The sequence below is a fragment of the Lynx canadensis genome, chromosome C1 (assembly GCF_007474595.2).
Source record: "Lynx canadensis isolate LIC74 chromosome C1, mLynCan4.pri.v2, whole genome shotgun sequence".
In the NCBI taxonomy this organism is placed as follows: Eukaryota; Metazoa; Chordata; class Mammalia; order Carnivora; family Felidae; genus Lynx; species Lynx canadensis.
The window spans coordinates 202,255,696-202,279,646 of NC_044310.1; the positions used below are offsets into that span (position 1 = coordinate 202,255,696).

The following is a 23,951-nucleotide window of genomic DNA, read 5'->3' on the forward strand; positions in this document are numbered from 1 at the left end:
ATTTCCCTTAACAGTATATCAAGCACCAATATCTTCAAATGTTGATATGCTGTTACATTAAGTCCTATTAACTCACAATATCATATACACTACATACTTAAATTTTGAATCCTATAAAAGCTCATTAACAAAGTTACTAAGAAAACTAGACTACTATGACCAAGAAGTTACAGAGTACACAATTCTGACAGGGAAAGCCAAGATCAAGGAGTGGTTTTCTTTAGGAAATAATTCTACCAAAGACAACATGGGAATAAAAGTAATTTTAAAATGTTCAAGCAGTGCCCGGATGGCTCAGTCGATTAAGTGTCCAACTTCAGTTCAGGTCATGATCTTGCGGTTCCTGAGTTTGAGCCCCGCGTCGGGCTCTGTGCTGACAGCTCAGAGCCTGGAGCCTGCTTCAGATTCTGTGTTTCCCTCTGTCTCCCTGCCCCTCCCCTGCTCGCACTCTGTCTCCCTCTCTCTCTCAAAAATAAATGTTTAAAAAAAAAATTAAATAAATAAATAAAATGGTCAAGACAGGGGTGCCTGGGTGGCTCAGTTGGTTAAGGGACCAACTCTTGATTTTGGCTCAGGTCATGATCTCACGGTTTGTGAGACTGAGTCCCACATCAGGCTCTGCACTGAGAGCATTGGAGCCTGCTTAGGATTCCCTCTCTCCCGCTCTCTCTCTCTCTCTGCCCCTCCCCTATTCGCACACTCTCATTCTCTCTCTCAAAATAAACATTAAAAAAAAACGTTCAAGATCTATTAAAGGCATATCTGACTCCAAACTGCTATTTAGTATGCTTGGTATTATAGTATATAAAAACTACCCCACCTATGGAATGTTAAACTGACACCCAAGACAATCAAAGCCTCTCAAATTTAATATCCTATTATTTTCTGGTTGTACCAAAAAATAAACAACCAGCAAATTATTTTACCTCTTAGAAAAAAGCATTTATACTTTAAAAATGGGATGAGATGGGATTCCCTCCTTCTTAAAAATATTTCCAGAGGTACTAAAAAACTTACATTTACAAAACAGTTGATAAAAATATTCCTCTGGATTGTACAAGAAGGGAGACAGGGACCACTGATAAGACATGGTAATGATACTAATACAGACTTGGCTTCTTTCTCTCCTGCTTCATCAGAGGCTGGACTCTCATTTTTATTTTCTCCATTTTCTGCAGGTAAGTCTTTGTTTCTTGGTTAGCCACTTCAGCCTGTTTTCCCTTTGCTGCACTTTTTTGTCTGAAGACTTATCCTTTCCTCCCTCTTTGGCTTCATTTCCACTTTTGCAGGAGCAGGTTTCTCCTCCTTTGCTGCCCCCAGTGTGAAGCTGACCTTCCTCTGGGTATCATGGCAGTGGGCCATGGCACACCGAGAGCCTTCGTGAAGCTGGGCTGCCTGGCCACTGTGCTATTAATTTTATAAGTCTATAATTTAAGGTCACAGAAATATTTTCCTATTATTTTCTCCGAAAAGTCTTAACTCTTATTTTCTTCCTATTTAGGTCTTTAATCTGCCTAGACTTTTTTTTTTTTTTTTAAGGATTTTAAGTAATCTCTACACCCAATGTGGGACTTTAACTCACAAACTCCAAGATCAAGGGTCACGTGCTCTACTGACTGAGCCAGCAAGGTGCCCCTACCCTAAAATCTATCATTACCTTTCCATCAGTTGTATCTCTTACGATGCATTCCTAAACACTGTAGCTTGAATAATGCAAGGTGTATTTGTTTCCATCCTTTGGCTCTCGACCTTTTTTCATCTTTATGTTGTAGTTGTTTCTTTTAAATAGTATATAGATTATTTTTCTTCCTTTAATATCCAGTCTTTTTTAACAACAGTTAAAACAGTTTGTATTTATATTTAATGTCATGACTGATTTGGACTAATAACTTTTAATTTCCATATGCTAATTCTATCACCTATTTATGAACTTTTCTCCTCCATAAAGGCTGAATTTTCCTGCTTTTTTGTATGCCTAGTAAGTTTTCTTTGATGCCAGACACTGAGAATTTTTTGAGAGAGAAAGGGAATGTGCGAGTGGGGTAAGCAGGGCTTGGTAGGGAGAGAGGGAGAGACTCTTAAGGAGGCTCTGTGCCCAGTGCAGAGCCCAATGTGGGTCTCGATCTCACGACCCTGAGATCATGACCCAACCCAAAATTAAGAATCAGAATGTCACCTAGGCGACCCTGAATATTTTTGGTTTTTATAAACATTCTTGAATTTTGCTCTGGGATGTAATTAGGTTACCTGGAAACAGTAAGATCTTTTTGGGTCTTGTTTTTAAGGTTTGTTATGTGGGAACAGAGCAGCAATTAGTCCAGGGATGGTTTTCCTCACAAATGAGGCAAGGCCTTTCTTAGCACGCACACTGCTGCTATCAGAAACGGGAACTACCTCTAACTTTAGGTGAACTCCAAGTATTATTCCCTTAGATGCTTGGGGTGATTCTTTTCTAGGCCTTGGCTAGTTTCCTCACCTGAAAAATTGATCAGCAGTCAACTGAATACTCAAGGGGAACCCTCTGCAGATCGCTGCAATTCTTTCTCTGTGCAGCTACCCTCTCTGCTCGTCTGCTCTGTGAATTCCAGATGTCTTGACCTCCCAGGACTCCTAGCTTCATTTCCTCAACTCAGGAAGAGCACAGGGCTCTGACTGGTTCCCCCTCGTTGTGTGGCAGCCTGAGAACTTTCTCCACGAAGCAAGGTAGGGCAGTCATAAAGCTAACTTCATTTGTTTCCCAACTTTCATGGATCACTGTCTTTCACTGCCTCATGTCCAATGTCATGTCCATACTGTTTCATATATTTTGCCCAGGTTCTCAGTTGTTTCATGACAGAAGGCAAATCTGGTCCCTATAACTCCATCTTGGCCAGAAGCAGAAGTCATCTTTAACTTATTATGCATAACTTAAGTTCTCAAAAGGAACTTAAAATGTTTTAATTTCCCTATATTCTTCCCCACTCTATTTCTCTTTAGTGTCTAAAATTTTATTAATTTTTTGCTTTCAATACTATTGTCGTCTCATTTTATAAAAACTACCGAACTGTATTTAGATGTACAGAATAACCCTGAAAGAATATTAGCAATAGTAGTTGCCTCTGGAAAGATAAAATAAACAACTAGGAATTAGAAAAGAAAGGGAGATTTACTTTTCACTGTTTGCACCCTGTAACTTCTGGAGTTTCTACCATATACATTTAGTATACAAATGAATAAATTGTAAACGTATTTAGATTTTTAAATATGGTTTTATAACTTTTTGCTCAGGTATTTATTTTCATTCCTTCAATTTGCTTCTTGCTGAATTGTCTCTGTATATCTAAAAACAGCATTACTTGTCTGCATTTTTTTTTAATGTTTTTAAATTGTATTTATTTTGAGAGTGCGAGTGTGCACAAGTGGGGGAGGGGCAGAGAGAAAGGTAGAGAGAATCCCAAGCAGGCTCTGCACTGTTAGTGCAGAGCCCAACACGGAGCTCGATCTCACAAACTGTGACATCATGACCTGAGGCGAAATCAAGAGTTGGGCTCTTAACCAGCCAAGCCACCCAGTTGCCCCATCTGCATTCTTGAATTATAATTTAGCTGGGTAGAGAATTCTTTGATGCTATTACTCCAGTGTCTTTTGTTTCTATTGTTACTAATGTCCATCTCCTTTCCTTTTATAAATGATGTAATTCCTTCAAGTAGCTTTTAAAATTTCATCTACAATGTAGATTTTTTTTTTTCTTCAGTGTCTGTTGTTTGGCATTTGTTGAAGCTTTTCAATGTGTGGACTTTCATCACTTTCATCCATTCTTCTTTGGCAAATTCCTTGTCTTTATTTTCCTCAGTCTTTTTTTCTCCAAAATGCTACTGAGATGTGGAGGATAGACCAATGGAGCCCAACATAAGTCTCTTCATTTGATTTACATTTACAACCTTCTTTCTGTGCTGCATTCCACAATCCCACATTCTTGACATGTTTAATAGCTGCCTCACTGTGGGCCTTTAATCTGCATGGGACTTTATGTTAGAGATTCAGAATTCTTGCCCCAGTGCAGGCAACACTAAAACAGACACCAATCACTAAAATTCCCATTTCTGTGTATTTGATCTCTGCTCAGAGAGCATCAGGCAAGCAGCACATTTTTGGTTCCAAACCCAAGTAGTGCTACAAAAGTGTTTTGCCTTGGTTTATTAGCACAGAAAGCAGTTCTAGATATGTAGCTTCATATAACAAACCAAGTTCTGGCCTGGAATTATGTTCAATTCCCAATCCCATGCTGGTTTTGAAGACCCAGACCTAAATACTTGACTCTAATCTGTGTTTTCCATGTGCCTATGGCTTCAGCCTATTTACTCAGTATTAGTTTTTTTCTCAATGATTTGGAAATTTTCACCTCATCGTTGAATTGCAGCTTTGCCTTAAAAATATTTTTTCCTTCAGTCATTCCTATGTGTAGTAAATATACACATTCTATTATCTTGAGAAGAAACTTGTACTATAATTTAGGATTTTTAAAAACTTGGATTCTTTTAGGATTCTTCTAATAAGCAAAAATATGTCTCTCTTTTAAATTCAAATAACTTAGTTATCACTGTAGTTATAAAGTGTCTGAAATAACCACCCAAGGCTGAATATACCTAAAGATACAGGACCAAATTCTTTACTTCACCTCATTTTATCAAATAATCAAAAATATTTTTTACCACTTTGAATTAAATTCTACTAAAAAAAAACAAAATGTCACTTAATAGGTCATTATAACATATTTATTATAAACCACCATTACCCACTACCCTTACCTTTTACATTTACCACTGCCCCTCCAGGCTACATTCCAAGATAGTGCCTTCTTGACAAGCACTTACCAGTTGTCTAATATATTTATGTTCAGTAAATCTCAAAAAAAAAAAAAAAATTCAATCTGTATAGGATCAGCAATTAAGTTTCTGACTAGTCTTTCCCAGTAAAAAATACTAACGTGCAACTTGTTTTTTTAAAGAAAATGTCCTAACTTTTGGTAGTAGCTTAATACACAGCCAACGAAGGCAATTTAAAAACGTCTGAGGAGGCACCTGGGTGACTCAGCTGATTAAGTGTCCGACTCTTGATTTCACCTGAGGTCATGATCTCACTGCTCACTAGTGAATTCGAGCCCCCTGTCAGGCTCTGCCTCTGTGCTGACAGCGCAGAGCCTGCTTAGGATTCTCTCTCCCTCTCTCTGCCCCTCCCTTGCGTGTGTGCTCTCTCTTTCATAAATAAATAAATAAATAAAACGCCTCAGGAGAGATCTTGATATGTTCATCACTAGGGATGATGGAAAATACACTGGTCAAGAATCTGATCACATAGTCAGTCACCACCTGTGGCCTCAGCACATTTATTCATTTGTTGAAAACAGTAAAAAAAAAAAAAAAAGCATCTGAAAACTAAAACATTTCCAGCAGTTTTTAAAATAATTTTTTAAAAATTTATTTATTTATTTTGAGAGAGAGACAGAGAGAGAGTACACGAATGCACACACATGCATGAGAGGGAGAGAGAACCCAAGCAGGCTCCATGCGGTCAGCACAAAGTCTGATGTGGGGCTGGAGCTCATGAACCATGAGATCATGACCCGAGCCGAAATCAAGAGTCAGATGCTCAACCAACTGAGCCACACAGGCGCCCCTCCAGAATACTTTCTAACTAAAATATCGTGAGTCATGATTCTCAGTAATTTTGTTATTTTAAATTAGGATATTCACTTAAGACCTCACAGCCTAAACCATCATTCAGTATTCTGAAAATGAGAGCTCTCCAAGTTCTTCACGAAGCATAGAGCCAACGCGTACCTGTCTAGGTTAGTGCTACCAGAAGAGTAGTCCTTGGATCCAGCTCTGCTGCCATAAAACGATGATGACTGTAAAGGTAAAAGCCCTAAAAAAATGAAAAAAACAGGGAAATGTTAATTCCTAAATCAGCCAAATTCATTTAATAATAAAATTACGCATTAGGCCTGTTTATATTTAACTGTTTCTCCCCCTTTCTTTGCATCAAAGTAATATATATGCATGTTAAAAGATCAAACACTGCAGAAAGGTTATAATACCAAGAATTCTCTCCTGCCCTAAAATTTTGCTTCTAATTTGACCAGTTTTAAAACTTAGTTTTCCTCATTTCCTTCATAATGCTAGATAATGTTTCTACTATTTCTTGCTTTATTCATTGTAAGTAATATCTCCCTGTTACGAAAAATTAGCAATTTCTCCTTTACATCACTCGTTCTTGTTCTCTTCTCTCCAAGTATTGGTTGTGTTAACTTTACTTTTACTGATTAACTCTGTAACTTTAACACACTTAAAACTTCTACATTTTGTTCCATGAACCTTATCACTCGACTACTTCATTCTTTCTCTCCTCCTCTTCCCCATCAACTCTTCTAAGACACACCTTAACTTCAACATTGTCAAGGTTTATTACATCTTTAAGCATTGTTTCCTAACTATAGGTTGATTATAAAAGCTGAAAACCAGTAAGTGGATGTTACAAAATATATTATTATTTCAGAGGTAAGAATTATATTGGAGATACTTCTTTCTGTAGGAGTCCAATGTCATAACCCTGAACCACTAAAAAAAAAGAACATTCCTGAAGTCCTGATCAAATGAATTCTCTTAAACTCAACACCAGGCCATATTTTAGCTTGCTTCAATTTAATTTCCAGTTGACATAATATTCAAATCAAAACCACATAGCTGATTCTCTAAGGAGTTGAGAGGATCAGAGAGATGTTAAATGTGGGAAACACTGACAACAATTCGTGGACAGCGTAACTTTTAGTTTTTGTAAAATGGGGTACAAGCTGAGCTTAAACAACTGCTTCAGGCAATAATTCCAAGACTTTCTGGAACTTGTAACAAGCAGGAACACTGATAAAATTCAGTTTCAACCACTTTAACTCCTTGAATTCATTCTATGGTTCAGGTACTTTGACAACGAAAAAGCTTAACTGTAGGCAGTGAAATAGGGAAGAAGGTAAAGGTTAGAGTCTTTCTTAAAAGAATAAAAATCCCTTATATCTAATACTTTCGTCAAGTACTGGATACAAATTGGCACCTGATAACTAGCACTGAATCATACACCGAATAATGTAGAGATATGTCCCAGTTTACGTTTTTATTTCTAGTATAATACGGTATGTCACATAATAAATTAGCATTTTATATGAAGACCAAATACTTACCTGATGTTCTATTCTCTTCCGACTGTTTCAAACTCAGCTGCTTCTCTCTACTGCTGGTTAAATACTTTCTGGAGGGATCTGTCATAGCCTTGTTGTTCCTACAGTTGATAATTTAATTCAGTGTGTGTGTGTATATATATATATATATATATATATATATCCATATAGATATAAACACATAGTTCTTAATTTTAAATACTTATCATTTCAGAAAATTTACATTTCACACACAGGTCAAAATTTCTTAAGTGGCATTTCCCCCATCTATTATTCCCAAATACCTAAACCTTTCCAGTGGAGTGGGTTCAGTTGGAGATATGCTCATGCTTTGATACAAAGTACTAATTTTAGGAGATCCATCATGCATAAAGCCTGTAGCACATAACGCAGATGGCTCTACCCAGATTCCCTCTGACCCGGTTTTTGTGTCTTCTCTTCCACACCAATTTAGGTTATGTTTTTGATAGCCAGTACCTAGGGTTCTTTTTCACAGGTTAACCTCAAGCTACTAGAGATAATTTGCTTGCACTTTGAGAGACACAAGTAAGGTCAAGAAGCCAAGCTCCCTTGCTTGGATGAGAGAACAACTTTAAGGTGAATTTTATGTAACAGGTTTTCTTTCTGGAATTAGGATGAAGCCTAACCTCTGCTTGATTTTTGTATGAGACCACACTCAAGCTTCATTTCCTGCACTACTGACTTGCTTTCCCTACTCCTCTCCTGGTATCCCTTGGGAGTACTTTCTTAATAAATAACTTGAGCACAAATCTCCATTTCAGCGCCTGCTTCTGGAGAACTTGATCAACAACAGCTAGTTCTAGAAATGGGCCTAGGAAGCACACCTCTAAGGCCAAGATTCTGGAACTGGACCACTTGTTTGGCAATGCCAACAGAAATCCCACTGCTGGTGATAATACCTCTGGGACCCTATCAACTATAATTATTAAGATTTTCATTTGTAGTGAATTGGGATGGGATAAACTAGAAAAGAATACGGCTCATGCAATATCTGTAGCATTTGAGAAATATGGTAGATTACACAATGAATCTTACTGGGGTTATAGAAACATTCTAAAACTAGATTAAGGTGATGGTTGCACAACTCAATACCATCACCCAAAATTATTGAATTGCACATTTAAAATAAGTAAATTTTAGAATATGCAAATTGTATTTCAATACAGTTTTTAAAAATGTGTCCTAAATCATTCCTTTCCTTGTACCCAAATCCCCCATCAAGAAATGCAGTCTATTTTCCCATGCCTTAATGGGGCTGGCTTTGTGATTTCCTTTTCCTAAAAGAATGCAACAGACACAACAGTGTATAAGTCCTAAGACTAAAGGCACCTTGCAAATTTACACTCACTCTCTTGGAATCCTGACACTGCTATGTGAATAACTCCAGACTAACTTGCTAGATGATGAAAGACACATGGCCCAATCACCCTCTTTACCCAACCAGTAGGAAGCCAATGGCAATCATGAGTGAGGCCATTCTGGACCAACTAACCACTAACTGCCTCAGCAAATGACCATGGATGCATGAGAAAATGAGAGTACCCAGAGACAATCGGCCAATTCTGGCCCAGATAAAGTAGAATCACTTAAGTCACCATCAACTCACAGGCAATAATAGTTACTATTTTAAGTCACTAAGTTTTGGAGTGGTTTGCTATATAGCAACAGATAACTGATCCAAGTGATATGGAATAGTAATCATAAAGACTATGGAACTGGTTGGCTGTTGCTATGAGTACTGATCTGCTCAAGAGAAAAAACAATAGAGTCAGTTGAGCCATTGAGCCAATTACCAACTTAAGACACCATGTAGAATTGCTCACCCAAAGAGAATTGCAGCCTGGCTCTTTAGGATTTGAGAGCAAGACCATGCTTGTCTGCAGCAAAAAAAGTATACATTACTTATAAAGTATCACACACTACTCCTGGCATGTTACTAATGCCTGGAAGAGACCCTTGAAGTCATCAGACCAGAAAGTTACAGCAGCAAGCCATCATAAAGTGGAAGTGATTTATCTAGGATGAGTTCTAAGCAAGCAGGAATAGATAAGAGGAATAGGCTTATGAGTACTCTCTATAACCAACCTGGCCTGATTCACAGATAGATCATCTGCTATCTTGGTACAGGATAAAAATGAACTGTTGCTGCACTATAGACCCATTAGGGTACTGCCCAAAAACAGAGTGGTGAGAGGAAATCCTCCATGGTGCAGAGTTTGAGAGGCACACTTCTTTATCCACTGTGTGTGGAAAAAAAAGTGGGCCATGATTTCCAGGACAGCAGCAAATAGTTTGGGTGGATAGTAAGAAGCCAGCAAGTAGCAAGCCTGGAAGATCAGGGAGAATGATTTATGGAAGAAGTATATGAACAGCCATACAGAAGTGTGTACAAACAGTAGGGATCTGTTTATTAATGCACACCAGAGAGCTCCACTAAAGAGACATTAAACAATCAAGTCCTGGTTCCCAGAAGGGGAACTTTTTCAACCGTGGGGACAGTAAGAGTCCCGTTTAATCTAAATCTATGGTTGCTACTCATCTTGGGCTCCTCATGTTGGCAGAGGAACAGGCGAAGAAAGGAACTGCTATACTAACAGGGGTAACTGACTTTGGTTTTGTTTTGTTTTGTTTTGTTTTGTTTTTTGAGAGGGAGAGTGCACGAGAGCGGGTACACACATGAATGAACGGGGGAGGAGCAGAGAGAGGGAGAGAGAATCTCAAGCTAGCTCCACACTATCAGTGCAGAACCCGATGTGGGGCTCAAACTCATCAACGGTGAGATCACGACCTGAGCTGAAATCAAGAGTTTGACGCTTAACCGACTGAGCCACCCAAGTGCCCCAACTTTGATTACTATAAGGAGGCAGGGTTGATACTATACAATGAGGACATGAAGAATATCTTTGGAATAAAGGGGATTTACTAGGGAATTTCTTAATGCTGTCACATTCAGTTTTAACTACGAATGAGCAATTTTAGCACCCATGGCCTGCACAAGTACATAGTGACCAGGGGCTCATCCCCATAGGGATGAGGACTTTAGTCATACCACTAGGCAAATCACCAAGACCAGCAGAAGTATTAGTGGAGAATGCAGCAAGTCTAGAATGGATAGCAGAAGAAAAAGATGACAATACCAGTTATAGCCTCAACGCTATTTATAGCAGTAAGGACAAATAGCAGCTCATCCCTCTAACCCTCTTTTGTAAGATTTTCACCCAGAAATTGAGTAGCATCAATGTGAAGAATCTGTGATACCATGGAATGAACTTAATAGTTCTGCTCCATCAGAGCCCCTCAGATCCCTTTTTATACTTTTCACACATCCCAGTTGTGTGTTTTCAACAGCCAGCACCTGCAGTTCTTTTTCAGAGAACTGCCTTTGGGCTACTTAAAATATTTTGCCCATTGGGGCAGAGCCACAGAACCAAAGGCTGTGCAGTATGGGACCATGAAAGCCCATCTTCCTTGCTTCAAGTTGGAACAGGCCCAGAGACCCTGCTGGGTCAAGATAAAGTCTACTCTCTGTGGGACTTTTCGCTAAGATGACACCCCTGGGTGGCTTCCTCTCCTTCCCTGTCCTATTTCCTCACTCTGGTCTGTCCTATAAGCACCTTCTTAACAAGTCACTTATACAAGTGTAGTAACCTAGAGTCTTCTAGGAAACCCAAACTTCATACAATCTGACTGTGATGTGTTTAAAAGTATTATTAGCCCAAAACAAAGATCAGAAATTTAGGGCTCACTACACAGAATTCTAAGTAGAAAAAGTGAGATGTCCCACAAGTATGGTGAATATGGTGAACTGACATGCAACAGTCCATTAAAACCACCTTTTGGTGTATCTGTCCTGTAAAAGCCAAAAAACAAAAAAAAACTACATTTCCTAGTTAGTGTTCAGGATGGGAATTAAGATAAATTACATGTAATTGTGTGAGATCTGAAAAGTGGAAGTAAGGCAGAGGTAATGTGTTCTGCTCCTTGTGATGACAAACATCATTTTAGAGGCATCCGGTTTTTCTGTAGAGATTTCTAATCTTGGCAATGGCAGCATGGTCCCAGAGGTGACAGCTTCCAATGCAGCTATTAGCTTCAGCAACAGCCAGGGGCATCTTTGGTGACCTGATCCAGGGCATAGCTCTTAAAATCATTCTGAAAGCTTAACCTAAAGCCTATCTTTTCAGCTTTCCTAACGATTCCGTAAGTCTGTTAATACTCTCTGAAGGCAAATACCTTTGTGTATATAAACTAGCTGAAATGAATTTTGTTCCCTACAACTAGACACTGAATACACAAATTTTGTTACTAGAAGTGTGGTACTACCCTAACAAACCTAAAATATATAGCACTAGCTACAGTTCGAAGGTGGAGGGTCAGGACACAGATATTACAGACTGGAAAGCTGGTGAGTACTACTGCTACATCTCAGCAAAATGTTCATAAAACTGTTACTGTAATGTCTTGCATATCAAACCTATAACTCTAAGTGAAAAGACTGAGACAATAAGAATACTGGTCTGTGTTTCAGCATGGTCCTATTCAAGACAGGTTAAACTGGGCAAGGGGCTAGCCAGCTTACAATCAGGGATGAAAAGGAATATAGCCCTCTGTGCCAATGGCCTAGAATTGAAATCGTCTAGTAATTTGAGACCATATGGAACCAAAAAAATCCAATTGTGTTTGATTGTCAAACTGAGGCAATGACAGAAGGTTAACTAAGGAAATAAATTTATGAAAAAAACAACTTGATGTTACTATTAGGGGAAACTGGGTGAAGGGTATACAGGAACATTCTATATTGCTTTTGCAACTTTTCTGTAAATCTAAAATTATTTCAAAACTTAAAAAAATTTTTTTAATGTTTTATTTATTTTTGAGAGAGAAAGAGAGTAAGTTGAGCAGGGCAGGGACAAAGACAGAGAGGGAGACACAGAATCCGAAGCAGGCTCCAGGCTCTGAGTTGTCAGCACAGAGCCAGACACAGGGCTCGAACCCACGAACTATGACATCATGACCTGAGCCAAAGTCGGACACTTAACCGACTGAGCCACCCAGGTGCCCCTTCACTTTTTTTTTTAATGTTTATTTATTTTTGAGAGAGGGAGAGAGAGGCAGGACAGGGGCAGAGAGAGGGAGACACAGAATCTGAAGCAGGCAGGCTCCAGGCTCTGAGCTGTCAGCACAGAGCCCGACGCAGGGCTTGACCCCATGAACCACGAGATCATGACCTGAGCCAAAGTCAAATGCTTAACTGACTGAGCCACCCAGGCACCCCACAACTCCTGATTTCAGCTCAGGTCATGATCTCATGGTTCATGGATTCGAGTCCCACACTGGACTCTGTGCTGCTGATGTGAGCCTATTTGGGATTCTCTCTCTGTCCCTCCCTTCCTTGAGGATGCTCTCTCTCTAATAAACATTAAAAAACAACAACACCAAAACCAAACAACAAAAATATTGGCCCAAATTCTTTCTCAAGTCTATAAAATCCTTCTTGTTCTATATTTAAATAAACTTTTGGACTTCTAAAACTCCTAGATTTCTGGACACTTCTACACTTGATCTTCACCAAAAGACTGAGAAGCAACGATTTCTGGATACTTCTAACTCCCAGAACTTTTATCAGCATGAAGCAGGCTACAAAAGCTGCACCGCCCCAAGAAAGAACACAGTCTTCAAAACCCATTTCAGCTATGGCCTTGAAAGATAAAAGACAAAGGAAATCTATTAGGGGGCAAAATCAGGAGTCAAATGAAGTACAATGAGGGAGTTTCTCCCAAAGGACAGAACACAGACTGCTTGCTACATGGGCTAAACTGCCTTCACTGTCTTCATACCTTCAGCCTACCAAGATTTTATTGCTGCTGTAGAGCAGTGACTCCTTCAGTTTCCTATTCTTGTCTTTTCTAAATAGAAATTTTTATTGTGATTATCTTATAACTATGCCAGCAATGTATGATAATACACGTATAGACTTGGGAGTGGGGAATACAGGTTAACTTGCCTTTTACTTTGTTAGGTATCAGGCCATGAGGCACATGGTCCAAGGCACACTTAGACATTATGGAGAGAAATGCACATCACCCAGAGATCCTGGGCTCTGAACTGGATACAATGACTAAATGTATGCGAAGAATGATGAATAGGTATATTTCTATGGCTAGAGAGGTAAACTACAGCAGACTATTAACTGTCCCCAAATAATCACTGTATACTTCTGCCATAATAGTATAATTTGGGCTAGGCTAAGCATATTTCCCAGAGTTCCTCATAATTTGGTATAACCATATGACCAAATTCTGGCCAATGTGCACAGAAGTGGTGTGTGCGATTTCCGGCCTAAAGGAAAGCAGTATGCCCTCCCTTTGTTCCTTTCTCCATTCCCATCAACAGGCATGCAGACATGAGAGTGGAGGCTGAAGCATCTATCTTGGTTCACAAAAAGAAAGCTATTTATTAAGAATTGTAGACCAACAAAATAGAAGGAAGCTGAGTCTATGGTGATTGTAGTTTCAGATGCCACACCAGTCCTATATCACCTACCCAGTTTTCCATCTGTTATAGCAACAGAACCAAGACCCCAATAAATATATAAAGTTTCTTTAGCTTTTTCTCAACTCTCTTCTGCTGACCCTTGACCTTGAGTATCAGTTAATTGATTATCAACTGATTTCTGTCAAGGTATTAACTGGCCATTTGCAATGATGTGGATGGAGCTAGACACTATTACGCTAAGCAAAATAAGTCAGTCAAAGAAAGACAAATACCATATGATTTTACTTGTATGTGGAATTTAAGAAACAAAACAAATGATCTAGGGGCAAAAAAAGAGAGAAAACAAAAACAAACTTAAAAAAAAAATTTTTTTTTAATGTTTATTTTTGAGACAGAGACAGAATGTGAGTGGGGGAGGGGCAGAGAGAGAGAGAGAAAGACACAGAATCTGAAGAGGCTCCAGGCTCTGAGCCGTCAGCACAGAGCCCGACGCGGGGCTCCAACTCACAAACTGCAAGATCATGACCTGAGCCAAAGTCGGACACTTAACCAACTGAGCCACCCAGGCGCCCATAAAAAACAAACTCTTAACTATAGAGAACAAACTGATGGTTACCAGAGGAGAGGTAGGTGGATGGATTAACCAGGTGATGGGGATTAAGGAGTGCACTTGTGATAAGCGCCGGGTGTTGTATTGCTAAATTGTACACCTGAAACTGACATTACACTGTATGTTAACTGACTGGAATTTAAATTAAAACTTTAAAAAAAGGCACTAATTGAAGTATTTCATAATTGTGTAATAACTATTCTCCCCCAAACAACAAAAAATAAACAAAAACCCTCCATGATGAGGAAGAGACTGTGAGCTGGTGACTGTCCTGTTGCAGGTCTATTCTCTTTTGTTGAAGCCAGAAAATACCTCTAAAAAACTGAAGCTCCTTGCCTAGACCCTATGTCAGGTTCACATCCTTTTACTCCCAGGCTAACTTTTCACATGAATAGGATAAAAAAAAAAAAAAAAAAAATCACAGATAAAGGGAAGGAAAGAATTCACACCAAAAAAAGCAGCCAACAAGAAATATCTGTTTAGAGTTCTTCAATCCTATTCTTCCTCTAAGTATTGCAGATAATAAAAAAGGCTAGGATGGGAGAAGGGCAATGATCAAAGCAACAGCAATGGCCAAATACTCTCTCTATGGAGTCTATAATCTACTATCACTAAAATACTTTAAATTCTGTTCTATCTTTAGAATTCTCATAAACTGAACACCTCTCCCCCAATCTTCCTTAGTGACCGTAATTACCAATATATAAGAAACACTGATCTAGTGCCTTAAGTGTTCTTTAAGCAACTTACGATGATGAATCATTTTCCTTAGGGTAATCTTCATTCAACTCTGAGCCAGATGATAGCATTCTTTTCCTCTTTTCAGTCCTGTAGAGGACAAAGAAAAAAAGTTATTTAAAGAAGTCATAATTCATACCATTAAGAAGTATAAACCAACATATTCAAGGACAGGAACTATGACTACTACTGCTTAATTCTCTAAACCACATTTTAATTAATATACTGTACATCTGCATGCTCAGTATGTGTCACTGATGTAAATCATAAAAAGCCAACACTAATTACCTACTAAAATATATGCTCTATATGTTCTTTTTCTAACATATTTTACTCACTGGACAATCTCTTTTTTCTCAAAGTCCCTGTCTTTCTAAAAGGCCTAAAAGACATTTATAAACAGGCACAGCTAATGACTAAGAAAAAAAGTCTTTCATACCGATTTTCTAATGACCCTGATCTAAGAGGTGTTGATGTAGATGTCAAAGAGGGAATTGTTCGGGTGACAGCTATTCCACTTCCTGCTGCAGTCTTAATTGATCCTCTACCTGGATTACCAAGAACTTTTCGAAATGGAATATCATCTTTAGTTTCCAAACTTCCTCTTTTTGAAGGTGTCTGTAGGAATAAAGTTTAACATAGCTAAGTATTCAAATTAATTGGCATGCTTTTAGATCATATTCTCACATGGAAAACTTTTTAAATTTTTTTAAAGTTTATTTCTTTTGGGGGGGAGGGGGAGTGTCGCACAAGTGGCGGAGGAGCAGAGAAAGAGAGAGACAGAATCCGAAGCAGGCTCCAGGCTCTGAGTGGTCAGCACAGAGCCCTATGTGGGGCTTGAACTTACAAAGCGTGAGATCATGACCTGAGCTGAAGTCAAACGCTTAACCAATGAGCCACCCAGGCACCCCTCATATGGAAAATTTTTATGAAAATAATTCACAACTAGAAACCCATCTCCAGATAGTCTAGCCTAATTGGCTTGGAGTGAGGCGCATTCACCAGTAGGCTTTTTTGAAGCACTCTAGCTGATTCTAATGTGGAGTCTGCATCAGAAATTGAACTTGACACTCATTTTCTTCTAGCACTCCCATCAACTTAAAATTTCCGCACTATAACTGGAGGCAGAAAGGAATTTGCTTTGAATACCGGACTTAAAAAAAAAAGACTCAGATACATAAGATGTGATTCTAGTGATTAGCATGAAAATAAATCTTCAGAGAAAAACATCCATGATTATGATCATGTGACCTAAGTATGAGAAAAAGAAGCAATGATGATATTTCATTGCCATAACTTAAATACCAAGTCACATATGCCTCATATGACTTTTGAGGGGTTCTAGTCTGGAGGAATCAATGAAACAAATACATCATGATGGGGAGAATGAGAGTGAGACAGAGTCCACTGGCAGAAGATCACTCGAAGAGTCTACCCTAAAAATATAGCAAGAACATTCAAAGTGAATACAACAATTTAAACATCTTAGGTGGGAAGTAGTGCTTTTGGCCAGCATTCTGCCAGATAAGTTTTACAACTAGATTAAAAGCAATGTAATTTCTCTATGGAAGAAATTTCTAATTTTTTTCTTTCTACAGAATTACATACAATCTTAGGAAAGAAAAAAATCTCTGAGATCATCTGAATGAACAATTTTAAAAAGTTAGAATTTATTTTCAAATGGGTGATATATTCTTAAGACTCAAAAATCAAAATACTAAAAGCCATACACTAATAAGTCTCATTATCATCCACTGCCATCCATCCAGTTCTTCCACTTGCCATTCTCTTATCCTCTATAAGTATTCTTCTTTATGTAAATGCAAACCAACTTCATTCTTTTTGTTACACAAATGGTAGTATACTATACAGTATACATATGTATACTGTTTTGCATTTTTTAACCCTGTTGACCATGATCTCGACTTGGAAATATTTTACATCATAAGCTATTATACATACATAAAATGACAATAGAAATTTCAGAAATCGATACTTATCCTTACTATGTATAATACTTCCTCTTTTATTTTCTATTTTGTTCCTTTTTTATTTAATGCTAGTTATGACCCATAAAATTGATTTTACAATCCCACTGACAGGAATCATTACTTGTGAGAGTATAAATATTTGTTTCTGCTACATATGTTAACATTTACATATTTAAGTATTCTAACAGTTTAAATTTCTATCTATACGTGAATCTCCAAATAATTATGCTAAATGAAAAAGACAAAAAATATATACACTGATTCCACTTATATAAAACTCTAGAAAATGCAAACTAATCTACAGGGACAAAAAACAAACCAGTTGTGGTTTAGGGGATAGATGCCAGAGAGAAATCAGGAAGGAAGGATTACCAAGAGGGATGAGGAAACTTTTAAGGGTTATGGCTTATGTTCACTTGGTTGATTATGGTGATGATTTTATAGGTATATACCTAAGTCAAAACATGTCAAATTGTACACCTCAAATATGTGCATTTATAGCATGTCAATCATATTTCAATTAAAATGTAAAGAAAAAAAAAACACCCATAACCTAATAAAAAAACAAAAATAAAATCTCACTGCTTAGTCCAGCAAATGGATCTAAGTAATCACCTCTCCCAGCCAAACAGAACTCATCAATTTACTTACAGAATAGTTCAAAGCTTTTCTTTATGTCTGGTTTCCATTTATGAGATAAATTTTAAAAGACATAGGACTCCTAAGTTGTAATAGTACACAGCAAGACTCATGGCTATCTGAATGTTTATGAAAGAAAAACTACTTAAAAAGTAAACAGAGAACCTCAACAAAGCAGGCTGGTATCATATAGTATAGGGGAAAAGTTCATAATGCAGAACAGACTCAAAGGACGTCACAGAAGTAATAGCAACAAATATTTATAGGATTGTTAGTATATGGTACCATGAGCTAAGCACTTTTACAGGACTATCTCACAGCAACCCTTAAAATATTACTTCTGTCTCAATTTTACCAATGGAGAGTAAGGTTCAGAATACTCAAGGAACTTCTCCAATGACCCAGGACTAGTAAGCAGCAGCACCAAATCTCAAACCTACATCTAATACCAAAGCTATGTTTGTAAAAACTACTCTTTGGGACACCTGGGTGGCTCAACTGGTTGAGTGTCCAATTCTCGATCTCAGCTCAGGTCTTGGTCTCAAGGTCGTGAGTTTGAGCCCTACATTGGGCTCTACGCTGGACCCAGCCTACTTAAAAAAAATACATATATATTAAAAAAAAAAAATACACTTTACTGTGGTTCATGATGACCATGAGACACAGAGCATAGGTCACAGTGGGTTCAGTAAAACTGCATGTAAGAAGGGGAATTTGTGATAAATTATGGAAAAAACTTGCATAATAATAGTTGATTTTAACTTTTTTTAAAAGCTAGAAAAGTCAAATGAACATACCTGATTGTCTGAGTAAGAAAGCTGCCTGTTGGTTTCCTTCTGTGAGGTCCTGCTGCCCAGAATAGCTCCAAAACTACCAGACCCCTGAGGTTTCATGGCTGGTGGGGGAAAAATAAATGAATAAATCCCAAGTCATTTACTTTAACAAAGAGATTTACATTATTACAGAATCCTGAAAAAAAAAAACAGAAGAAACATTAAAAAAATCAAAGTGCTGGGGTGCCTGGGTGGCTCAGTGGGTTCAGCCTCTGACTCTTGATTTCAGCTCAGGTCATGATCTCACGAGTTTGTGGGTTTGAGCCCCAATACAGGCTCTGCCCACTGAGAGTGTGGGGCCTACTTGGGATTTTCTCTGTCTCTCCCCCTCTCTCTCTGCCCCTTCAGCATACTTTTTCTCTCTCTCTCAAATAAACTTAAAAAAAAAAATCAAAGAGCTTATCAACTGATTCTTTCTGAAAATATATCTGCTATATATAGTAATTGAAATTCCAAGCTAGAGTCTCAAGCAAAAAATGAAATAACATGCAAAAATCTGGGAAGATGTAATAGAAAAATAAATTTAAAAAAAATCTTTTTTAACGTTTATTTTTGAGAGAGAGAGAGAAAGACAGAGTGTGAGCAGGGGAAGGCAGAGAGAGAGGGAGACACAGAATCTGAAGCAGGCTCCCAGCTCTGAGCTGTCTGCATACAGCCTGACATGGGGCTTGAACTCACAAACCATGAGATCATGACCTGAGCGAAAGTCGGATGTTTAACTGACTGAGCTATCCAGGTGCCCCCAAAAATAAAATTTTAAATGCAAAATCAAAGTGCTACAAAGTCTCCCCTATAAATATTTGGTAATTAACACTACAGAAAAATTAGTCACTATGTGTCAATGGCATGAACACTGACACTGGATGCTAAGGAAACATGTTAGAACCAGTGACAGATATACTTCCAATAACCTATATACTCTATTAAGTTCAGCAAGCAGCATAAATGGTTTCTGTTCCAAAGAAATCAGTGCTAGCTTAAAATACATATGGTACTGGGGCACCTGGGTGGCTCAGCTGGTTAAGCATCTGACTTTGGCTCAGGTCATGATCTCACAGCTTGTGAGTTTGAGCCCTGCACTGGGCTCTGCCCTGGCAGTGTGGAGCCTGCTTGGGATTCTCTCTCTCTCCCTCTCTCTCTCTGCCCCTCCCCACTTGTGCTTGCTCTCTCTCAAAACAAACTTAAAACAAAAAACATGTAAGGTACTGCAGAAGTGTGAATTTGTATATACTTTAGAAGTATTTTATACTTCAGTCAATTTCCCACAATCCTTTGAAATGTTTTAACTTTTAAAAAATGCAAATACTGAGCATTCTTTCATGTATCTTCTTGCATGAATAAAATTGTTTTTGTAGAATAGGAATTCTAAGAACTTGTTAGAATAAGAATTGGTGGAGTAAAGGATGTACAGTTTTTGTTTTGTTATTTTTTGTGAGAGGGAAAGAGAAAGAGAGGAAGAGAGAGGGAGGGAGAGGGAGGGAGAGGGAGGGAGAGAGGGAGAGAGAGGGAGAGAGAGGGAGGGAGAGGGAGGGAGAGGGAGGGAGAGGGAGGGAGAGAGGGAGAGAGAGAGAGAGAGAGAGAGAGAGAGAGAGAATCCCAAGCAGGCTCTTTCCTTAGCACAGAGCCCAACGTGGGGCTCGATCCCACAACCCTGGTATCATGACCTGAGCTGAAATCAAGAGTCGGACACTTAATGGGGCATTGGGTGGCTCAGTTAAGTATCCGACTTCGGCTCAGGTCATGATCTCACGGCTCATGGGTTTGAATCCCACACACGGCTCTGTGCTGACAGCTGAGAGCATGGAGCCTGTTTCGGATTCTGTGTCTCTCTCTCCGCCCCTCCCTCGCTTGTACTCTGTCTCTCTGTCTGTCTCTCTCTCTCGCTCTCAAAAGTAAATAAACGTCAAAAAAAAATATTAAAAAACAAACAAAAAAAGAGTTGGACATGTAACCAACTGAGCTACCCAGGGGCCCCAGGGAAGTGGTTTTAAACTAAATTGGTATTACCAGTTATTCCTCCAAAAAATATCTCTAAGTTCCTACCAAATATATGAAACTATCTTGTTCTCCTCATACTATTGCTGATGTGATACTAAGAACTCGAATTTAATTATTGGTGAAGTTGAGATTTTTTCATGTATAAGAGCCATCTGTTTATCTTCCTGAATTTCCTATATGCAGTTTCTACTACTCTACTGAATTGTCCTTCTCATACTGATTTGGAAAATAGGTCTTTGTTTATTAGCAACATTAACTCTGTCACTGTGGCTAATATTTTTGTTGTTTTTTTTTTTTTTTTACTCTTGCCTCAGAGATCATTTAAGTTTTTTACAGTCCATTATTAATCTTTTCCTTTACTGATTCTGGTTTTTTTGTTTTTTTTTTTTAATTTTTTTTTTTTCAACGTTTATTTACTTTTGGGACAGAGAGAGACAGAGCATGAATGGGGGAGGGGCAGAGAGAGAGGGAGACACAGAACCGGAAACAGGCTCCAGGCTCTGAGCCATCAGCCCAGAGCCCGACGCGGGGCTCGAACTCACGGACCGTGAGATCGTGACCTGGCTGAAGTCGGACGCTTAACCGACTGCGCCACCCAGGCGCCCCTAACTGATTCTGTTTTTATATCATAGTCAGAAAGATCTTTTCCATCTAGATATTATGTTAAAATCCAGTGTTCCCCTTTAATAACACTTTTACCATTTTACTTTTTTATATTCAAATCCTTGATCAATGTAAAATCTATTTAGATGAATGAAGTGAGATAGGGAGCCAGCTTTATTCTTCTTAAATGGTTAGTTATCTCATTTATAGATAACACGTTCATCAAATTTAGTCTTTTTTCCACTGATCTGAATTGCCACACATTATATATTAAATGTGCTATACTTTTCAAAGTATCTTTACATTCATTATCCTACTCTAGTCTCTGTAAAGTACATATTACATTTGGGCAGCAAAGGCAACTAAAGTCAAAAGATTAAAATAACTCGTCCAAGAGCAGCACAAGACAATTCAACTCCACAGCCTGCTCCTTTTGACCTAATTACTAAGTGTCTCTCTTATACCAGTCATGCTTTCTATTTATGAGATTTTATTCTTTAAGACCTGAACTTAAGGTAATATAACCTTCATTTTAGAGATGAGAAACTGAAACTCAGTCGTTAAGTGACATATTGAAAACCACACAGGAAGTAAACAGAGGTAGGATTCAAACCCAAATCTGTTTAGGTCCAAAATTCACATTTCTCCACTATATCATGTTGTTCAGATTTAAATATGGGTTTCCAGAGAAAATATGTGCTTTCCATTCCAATTTATTTAGAGACATGCTTTTCTTACACGTGTCAACTTTTAAAACAGTGGGTCAATTAACATGATGGGTACAATGAAGTAAAACAAAAACAGAAGGTATATAGACATAGTCCCTGACATATTCTAAAAATTTTAAACAGTATTCAATTCCTTGATTCTAAAATTCAACAGTTATTTAGTAAATTGACATAGCTCCGATTTGGTAACATGAACATATGAGTAGGTACTACATAGCAATCAATTTTTTAATTTTACAAGGAATATAGTGTATCAAATAGATATTAATTAAACACAAGCAAAGTAGCACTCCTACATCTTCACCTTCTAACATTTTTATGTGTCATATTTGAGTTAAAAAAAACCCAAAATTTGTCAACTATAAAATATTAGTAATGAAGTTTTGATGAGAATATAGCTGAACACTAATAGTAATAGTGGAAAACTCATTTTAAGCACTAGATTATTCCTTTAAAAATGTCTATAAACACATTTTTTAAATCAAAACATTTTAAATGAAAGGGATTAGGAAAGGGCAGGGGAACCTAATCATATTGTATGATTTTTGTATAGTACTTGCTATCTTCATAGCAAGAGTAAAACCTCAGAATAAGTCTCATGTAGAGAAACACAAAAACCTAAGATTTAAATGACAAGTAAGGTTTTCTACAAATAGGATCATATCATCTGAGAACAGATATAATTTTCTTTTCTTTTTAAAAAAATTTTTCTGTTCTTTTAAAGTAAGCTCTACATCCAACATGGGGCTTGGAACTCATGACCCAGAGATCAAGACTCATACACGCTACAGTCTGAGCCAGCCAGGCACCCCTACTTCTTCCTTTCTAATTTGCATGCATTTCATTTCTTTTTCTTGCCCAAGTTCTTTTGCTAGAACTTCTAGTATTATGTTGGGCAGAAGTGGTGAGAGAAGGCATCCTTGCCTTGTTCCTTATCTTAAAGGAAAACCTTTGAGTTTCTCACTGCTGAGTATGTGAATTGTGTGTTTTTCATACTTGGCCTTTTAGGTTGAGGTAGTTTCTACTCTTAGTTTGTTGAGTGTTTTTGTCATGAAAGGGTTTTGAATTTTATCAAGGCCTTTTTCTGCATGCAGAAGATCATGTGTCTTTTTTTCCTCCATTCACTCTTGGTGTATTACATTGATTTTTCATATCCCGAACCATCCTTGCATTCCAGAAATAAATCCCACTTGGTCATGGTATATAACCCTTTTATTGTGCTGTAAAATTCAGTCTGGCAGTATTCTGCTGGGGATTTTTATATCAATATTCATCAGAGATACTAGTATACCATCTAGTAATATTCTTTTATAATTGTTAATGGCAAACCCTGGGAAGATTTAGTGCTCACCTGTATGAAGTCTGTTTTGATGGACTGCATCTAGAAACAACCTCATCTCCTCTGCATCCTTACTTGGTACTTTGTCAATAGACAAGAAGCTATTGTCTTGTAGAGTTAACATTAAGCGGCTTTGTTTCACTCCACTTGGTCGAAGCACCACATTTTTAATGTTATGACTTAGCTAACCAACACAAAAGGAAAATTACATTATTATTAAAAATGCACAATAAAGTAAAATAAATTGTATAAGGAGCACTTTACTTCATACTTTCTAAGTTAGATTTCTTAAGTCTTTCCCATATTAATTTTAGGGTTTTTTCCCACCAACCGAAAAGAGTTCCCATTTCTTGATACACTTAAAGATTTCACTTTCAGGAGAGGCAAACGCCTCCTATTAAAACTTATTTTACAAAGTAATCCTAGAATTCTTGATTTTATGACAGGGAATTGAATATTTTCACATATAGTTATAAAGCTATAAAAGCTAGTGAGTTAACAATGAACAGAGCCTAGGTGGATATACCAGCACTACTCTAGAAAGCCACATTATGTTAGAAGCTTTCTTTTTCTCTCTTCCTTTTCTTAAATAAAAGCTTATAAAATATCCGACAATTGGTTTAGGTAGCTGTAATGTAAAAGGATACATTAATCCAAACTATAATCTTCAAAAGAATTCCACCTCTCAAAAACATGGCAAAATAAAATTTACCAATTTGAGACGTCTTTTTTTTCCTTTCAAATATATA

General features: G+C 37.8%; 1 protein-coding gene across 2 annotated transcripts in view; it reads right to left on the bottom strand.

Annotated features, from left to right (window-relative positions):
* Positions 1–23,951, bottom strand: part of USP37 (ubiquitin specific peptidase 37) — a 115,007-nt gene that overhangs the window by 77,827 nt on the left and 13,229 nt on the right. For both annotated transcript variants that reach the window (XM_030324583.2, XM_030324584.2), the window contains exons 4-9: positions 23,215–23,386; positions 18,499–18,596; positions 15,511–15,689; positions 15,084–15,161; positions 7,211–7,308; positions 5,820–5,904 (exon numbers count right to left, since the gene is read on the bottom strand). In XM_030324583.2, coding sequence (XP_030180443.1) covers positions 5,820–5,904; positions 7,211–7,308; positions 15,084–15,161; positions 15,511–15,689; positions 18,499–18,596; positions 23,215–23,386 — 710 coding nt within the window. The remainder of the gene's footprint in view (positions 1–5,819; positions 5,905–7,210; positions 7,309–15,083; positions 15,162–15,510; positions 15,690–18,498; positions 18,597–23,214; positions 23,387–23,951) is intronic.